We start from the raw sequence: 7,509 nt of genomic DNA, 5'->3' as shown, positions 1-7,509 counted from the left end.
GCTCGTGTGCGTGTGTGGTGTGTGTGTGGTTTTTTCTTAGCTTTTACTGTGTCAACTGACAGGAAGTGAGCAGCGCGGCCCAATCCTTCGCTTCCTGTGTGCGAGCTGTCGGTCAGTGTGTGTTCGTGCGTGCGTTCGTGCGTGCGTGCGTGCGTGCTTGCGTGCGTGCGTGCGTGCGTTCGTGCGTATGTGTCCTGTGTGTGTCACACACTGACCGACAGCTCTCACACAGGAAGTGAAGGACTGGGCCGTGCTGCTCACTTCCTGTCAGTTGACACAGTAAAAGTTAACAAAAAAAAACACACACACACACGCACATGCACACGCAACGTGTTGCCTAGGGGACGACTGGAATGGTGACGTTGACTGTCACACTTATGTCCAAATAGATAAGCATGTGATGAGCAATCTGATCAAAACGAATTATCGCACCCAGAGGTCATTGTAAGACAATTGGGTTTTTGAAATATATTCCACAGAAAGTGAACCTTTCAAGCCTGTTTGTCTGCAAGACATCACTCTATAAGCCATATCTCCAAAACTGGTGGGTCAAACTGAACAACCAATATGTCAATTTGAAGCTATACTGTATGATTCCCTGCTTTCACATGACATGAAAAACGAAAAATAAAAAAATAACAAATAAATAAATACAAAATCAATGACTTAGCCTCGGTCAGAAACTGTCACATATAACAACTGAGCATCAGCCAAACATGGCAGATCGGCGTGACCTTCCAGATGAGCTATTTTTGGGGGAGGTTTGGTGTATGACAACAGTAAAAAGCAGATCCAATTACAGAGCCAAATCAGGTCTATAGTTTACTCTAAGTCTGGGTTTAAGTGGTTAAATGAGTGGTTCTCACAGTGGGGTCCAGGGACCCCCCAGGGGTCCTTCTATAGGGGGTTCCAGGGGGTCTCCATCAAAACCACTTAATCTAGCATCACAATGGGTTGAAGCACTTTAACACATTTAGGCCTGACCTCGAAATTTAAAAAATAATCTTCTAAATCCTCCAGTTTTCTGAAATAAATATTTTCACGATTTTTCAAAAATAGCAGACCTACAAGCTCAGAGCGCGCCACACATAACATAATGTTTAAAACACCAAAAGGGGTTCCTGCCCCAAAATGGGTTAAACCTATATGAGTACATGGTGGCCTATCTGAAACAGAGCCAATCTACAAGCTTGAATGATGAATAATGCTGTGCTCTGTTTAAGAAATATTGTTTTTTTTTAATACATCTTGCATGGTGGTTCCACTGATGTTTTCAGCCTACATGCACTTAGTTAAAACCTACATATAGCCTATATACTGATTTGGAGGTCCTTGGCGTCAAGAAGAACCACTGTGTTAAATGATTCATTGAGTTCAATCAGTGTAGGAAAATAATACTATGTTTTGGAGGTATAAGAATGAATTTTCGAGGGCAAAAACGGAATAATATTTCCGTTGAATGTTCGTTTTAACGAACAATGGAAGGAATGTGAATGCGAATGTAAAAAAAAAAAAGTATAATTGTATAACAATACATTTATGTGACTTTGCCCTTCTTTCCCTTCTCGCGTTTGCTGTCTTTCCCTTCCCTGCCACTGCATTTGTTTTTCACCCATTAAGACTTGACAGATGGAAGAAAATAGAGAAGAAAAGAAAAATGATCAGTATAGGCCTATACTCCGAAAGCAAACAGCACCTGTCACAAAACTGAAACTGTCCCGGCCGCGTGTGCGTGCGTGCGTGCGTGCCTGTGGGTCTTTCTTTACCCTGCCTTTCACGTGGAGAGTTAAATGGAAGTGGAAGGACTTTAGTGTGAAAGAATATACTTTGACCTGCTGGGAGCCTATTACGCCGCTCTGCGTCCAGTCTGCACGCCTCACGTTTAGCATCGCGCGCTAGCTGACATTCAAGCTCCTTCTAATCACCTTTATTAAGACTCTCTCTCTCTCTCTCTCTCTCTCCTCTTTCTCTCTCTCTCTCTCTCCTCTCTCTCTCTCTCTATCTCTCTCTCTCTATCTCTCTCCTCTCTCTCTCTCTCTCCCCTCTTATTCTAAATTGGAAATACTCAAGTGAAGTACAAGAATACAAAAAATAAAAAGGAAGAAAAGAAAACAAAATAACCCTCTCAAAATTGTACTTAATTATGCAGTACTTGAGCAGTGGTGGACAGACGTAAACATTCCAAAGTATAATCCAAACGTCTAAATTATGAAGTATACGATTTCTGAAATGTGCAAAGATTGTGAAAATATCCGATCTACCGGTGTACGTCTACAAGACTAAAAGTGATTAATATAGGCTACATATATGTAATGTGTTTTTTTTGCAAGTTGCAAGTTGCAAGACTGTATGCCTTCCCAGAAATGTAATGGATTCAAAAGTATACTATTACTGTAAACAACAGCAATAAACAGGTATACTCCGTGCAGTACTCAGGTAAATGGACTGAGTTACTTTCTACAGAATCCCCCCCCCCCCTCTCTCTCTCTCTCTCTCTCGCTCCCCACAGCCCGGCTAATGGAAGGTGTTAAAATGTCCTCTTAGGGGAAAGTGCCGTGTTTCTTACAAAGAGAAAATTCCACCTGCCGTCTTTCAATCCCCCCGGTGATTATACGAGCCGGGGGTTGAAGCTTGTTCTCTCCAAATTAAACCCGGGCTATAGATTAATAAAGGAAATAATGAAAAAATGAAACAATAAAGAAAAGAAAACTCTCGTCCTTTTCTTTGCCTTAATAAGGTGCCACTCGAACATATTTCATGTGGAAAATTGTGAAACGCAGAGGGTAATTCTTTTTTTTTTAAACATAAAAATGTTATTGCGGGCAATATAGTTTACAGTTGCCGTGGCGGCACGTCCAATTGAACCTCTAATATGTTTTTTTTTTTTTTTTAATGTGAAAATTATTGCACGCTCCGTTATGAAGAAATATCGTGCAATTACAATTTCCAAGCACGCCTGGCCTGGGCATGTGGAGTTGATTTCTATCAGACGATTACACTGAGACGTATCGCTCGCATTTACACGCCAGACGAAAAAAGAAATATATACATATGCACATAAATATGAATAATGCTCACTTAATAGCTTGACTAACTTGACCAACGCCAATCAATTAGTGTGCATGCTTGCATCCGTTCCACCACAACAGTGCTACATTTCAGAGCTACCCCCTTCCCTTCACGGGTAAGACAGATATATATCTGCCACCCCCCCCCCCCCTGTTCACGCATGCCAAATTTAAGCCTGTTAACACGGCAGTGCAGTTTAAGTCTAAGTTGCTCCGCTATCGCAACGGTTTAGGCAGCGACATCCCAGAGAGCTGCTGAGTTGTAGGACGTAGGAGTAAACAGGGGGTGGTAAAATATTGATGAACTCCTGGCGTAAACACGGCTGTTGTGCAGCGCGGGGCAAAACCGCAGACTTGGACACGCTCATGGAGATATAATAGTCCCTGCCCTGCTCAAAGTGCACTGAGCCGCACGTCTCAACGTGAAGGGAACTGTCCTGTATGGTCCTATGACAGACATATCATCCAGAGATGATTTGCTAATTGTGCCAACATTGTTTTCTCATACTCATCGGTAATCAAACCAATATGCAGTGTAAGTGGATCTGCACATTTCTGTGACACAAAAACAAAGAAAAGATTTGTCAAATTGACAAATATTACCTAAAGCCCTAACCACACCAAAGGGTCACCTTGCAACTCCTTGGGTCCAAACGGTTGCGAGGAGTTAACGCTAAAACCGTCTCGACCCTTTGGTGTGGTTTTTGGGCCATTGAATTCCATGCGTTGAATCACTAGGGTCAACGTGGGTCAACGTGCAACAGGACATATCACACCACAGGGACAACGCTAAAACCGTCTCGACCCTTTGGTGTGGTTTAGGGCTTAAGAAAGAAGCGAACATTGTGAAAATAGCCAATGCATTGCGAGCCATTGTGACAATATTCATCTGCGGAACCGAGTCGAAAAGAATGCCTCAACTCCTACAATTCAAAGAGCTTGTCACGGTGAGGGGGTCCCCAGTTCAAATAGGACTATGTTTGGAGGGTTGCAGCCAGACAAGGCACTGAAAGGCCTTGATATAGTGGACACAATTTGTATACACAGATAAAGACTGGCTGTCCTGTCCAGTTTCAGCGTCTTGTGTATAGAACTACAGGTCTGTAAGAGTAAAAATCACTTTTCTGTTAAGCTCCTTTGGTCATTGTAGCATTACATTATCAGTAAGTTACAATGTCCCGCAAGGAGTGCAAGATGAATAACCCACACCTGTTGCCAATCATGAATCTCCACTGCTTCACAGTTTAATCCATATTTAACTGCGAGTGTGTACACGTTGAAAGTAACATTAAAAGGTCACTCCCCATTTGGTCACATTAAAAGCATGCGTATATAGGCTCTCGGAGTTACAAATGGATCCACATACACATACACAACTGGAGAAGTGTGTTGAATCCTCAACACAACTCTCTCAGATTGCAATATGCACCTGCCACAATCAATATGCACCGGCCACAATCAATATGCACCGGCCACAATCAATATGCACCGGCCACAATCAATATGCACCTGCCACAATCAATATGCACCGGCCACAATCAATATGCACCGGCCACAATCAATATGCACCTGCCACAATCAATATGCACCGGCCACAATCAATATGCACCTGCCACAATCAATATGCACCTGCCACAATCAATATGCACCTGCCACAATCAATATGCACCTGCCACAATCAATATGCACCGGCCACAATCAATATGCACCTGCCACAATCAATATGCACCTGCCACAATCAATATGCACCTGCCACAATCAATATGCACCGGCCACAATCAATATGCACCTGCCACAATCAATATGCACCTGCCACAATCAATATGCACCTGCCACAATCAATATGCACCGGCCACAATCAATATGCACCGGCCACAATCAATATGCACCTGCCACAATCAATATGCACCTGCCACAATCAATATGCACCTGCCACAATCAATATGCACCTGCCACAATCAATATGCACCTGCCACAATCAATATGCACCTGCCACAATCAATATGCACCTGCCACAATCAATATGCACCTGCCACAATCAATATGCACCTGCCACAATCAATATGCACCTGACACAATCAATATGCACCGGCCACAATCAATATGCACCTGCCACAATCAATATGCACCTGCCACAATCAATATTCACCTGCCACAATCAATATGCACCTGCCACAATCAATATGCACCTGCCACAATCAATATGCACCTGCCACAATCAATATGCACCGGCCACAATCAATATGCACCTGCCACAATCAATATGCACCTGCCACAATCAATATGCACCTGCCACAATCAATATGCACCTGCCACAATCAATATGCACCTGCCACAATCAATATGCACCTGCCACAATCAATATGCACCTGCCACAATCAATATTCACCTGCCACAATCAATATGCACCTGCCACAATCAATATTCACCTGCCACAATCAATATGCACCTGCCACAATCAATATGCACCGGCCACAATCAATATGCACCTGCCACAATCAATATGCACCTGCCACAATCAATATGCACCTGCCACAATCAATATGCACCTGCCACAATCAATATGCACCTGCCACAATCAATATGCACCTGCCACAATCAGGAAGTAGCCTAACCAGGTGGAACATTGACCTGCGTGGTCAATAAGTAGACCTACCACAGACGAAAAACAGTCTAAGTCCAAATTTCATTCTGACCCCTCCACGAAAAGGCCTCGTTGTCCTGAACCCTTATTTATCTTTTTTTTCTTCTTTTTTTTTTACTATTTTCAAAAATATTTTTTAATAGTTCAAATAGCCGATCTACAAGCTCACAACGTGTCGATGTAGATCAGCTAGTGAAAGTGATGTTTTTCATATATAGTAAAGTCAACACAAAGTTGTCGAACACAAAGTTTAACCAAAAGCCAAAAAGACCCCCCCCCCCCCCCCCCCCTCCAAGAAGATGCAGCTCATTCTAACTAGTGGTGGAGCGACTTACTTGACTGTGGCGTGGCGAGAGATAACCGCTCGGCGCTTTGCGCCCGCAGCTGGTCTGTGGCTCATGCAGTTTAAGTGCCTATTTACCCCCATGAATAGGGGGAGAAAACTTGTCTCCCTTTTAATCCCTCTTTCTCTTGTTTCTCTCTCTCTCTTTCTCTCTCTCTCCTTGCGTATTTGAATTTTAATGAGCTTTTCACCTTTTTTTTAAGCAGATGGCTTAGACTGGATTTCTGCGTGAAAAGTCGGGGCGACTCTCTCTGTCACGTTTTGCACAATTTGTTTCAACTAGCCGACTCCTTGAGGGCGTTCGAGGGGGCTTTGAGTGGGTAATGTGGCCGTCTCTCTCTCCTCTCGCTCCTCTCCTCCTAATGAAATCTCTCTCTCTCTCTCTCTCTCTCTCTCTCTCTCTCTCTCTCTCTCTCTCTCTCTCTCTCTCTCTCTCTCTCTCTCTCTGAAGAGGCAAGGCTAAGCTGAATCTCAACAGGAGTCTCCACAGAAGCCACCTTTTGAAGAGGCAATGCTTGTGTGTGTGTGTGTGTGTGTGTGTGTGTGTGTGTGTGTGTGTGTGTGTGTGTGTGTGTGTGTGTGTGTGTGTGTGTGTGTGTGTGTGTGTGTGTGTGTGCGTGCGCATACGCATACGCGTGATGTGTGTGTGTACGCACTCGTGAACGTGCGGCCGCACGTGCCTATGAATGCACGTAGGTGCGTGTGTGCATGTCCAACCCTCTTACCTGCCGACGCGTTCTCCTGCTTGGGGAGGATCCCTTTGATGGGCGTCCTCGCTCCCCTCTCGCCTCCTCCTCCGTCGCCTCCGCCTGCTCGCAATCCTCTGCCGGGCTCCTCCCCCTCGTCCTCCTCGGGGCGTCACCTGGACGCCCACCTCCACAGGCTCCACCACCTTCCTCAGGTGGTGGTGGGGGGGGGTCTCGCCGCGGCGGTGGTGGTGGTGGTGGTGCGGGCGCTGCTGCGTCTGCGGCGCCGTGTCTCCCCCTCCCCCCTCCGCCTCCTCCTCCTCCCCCTCCCCGGTCGGCCATCTTGTCATAGCAGCCGTTGGCCAGCGCGGGCGCCGCCTGGCACTGCTTCTTCTTGTGCTCGATGAAGAGGAGGATGTCGGCCAGCGGGAAGGTGGCCTGGCACTGGCCGCAGGTCAGCAGGTCCAGCTCCACCTCGGCGCTCACGTCGCGCCGCAGCTGCCGCAGGACGCCCTCGGCCAGAGCCTCGGCCGCCAGCGCCGGGTCCAGCCCGGCGGCGGGGTGGGGGTGGTGGTGGTGGAGCAAGGGGTGGTGGCCGTGGCCGAGGAGGGAGAGGGAGAGGGAGAGCGGGTGGTGGCTGTTGTTGTTGATGTTGTTGCTGTTGTGCGGCGGGTGGTGGTGGCTGTTGGGGAGCGGGAGGGGGAGGGGCAGGCGGAGCGGGTGGTGCTGCTGCTGCTGTTGGTGTTGGTGGTTGTGCTGGTTGTTGTT

At 46.4% G+C, this 7,509-nt stretch overlaps 1 protein-coding gene across 1 annotated transcript in view; it reads right to left on the bottom strand.

The window, feature by feature from the left end:
* LOC306942637 (uncharacterized protein) overlaps positions 1 to 7,083 on the bottom strand; it is a gene marked incomplete at its 5' end in the record, with an annotated part of 20,486 nt that extends 13,403 nt beyond the window's left edge. The window contains 3 exons of the mRNA XM_079528645.1: positions 216 to 264; positions 6,781 to 6,901; positions 7,006 to 7,083. Coding sequence (XP_079384771.1) covers positions 216 to 264; positions 6,781 to 6,901; positions 7,006 to 7,083 — 248 coding nt within the window. The remainder of the gene's footprint in view (positions 1 to 215; positions 265 to 6,780; positions 6,902 to 7,005) is intronic.
* Positions 7,084 to 7,509: the final 426 nt, after the last annotated feature.

This window comes from Electrona antarctica (assembly GCF_951216825.1).
Source record: "Electrona antarctica genome assembly, chromosome: 18".
Taxonomy (NCBI): domain Eukaryota; kingdom Metazoa; phylum Chordata; class Actinopteri; order Myctophiformes; family Myctophidae; genus Electrona; species Electrona antarctica.
Note: the sequence above shows the minus strand (reverse complement) of the source record. Positions and strands in the feature narration are given on the sequence as shown.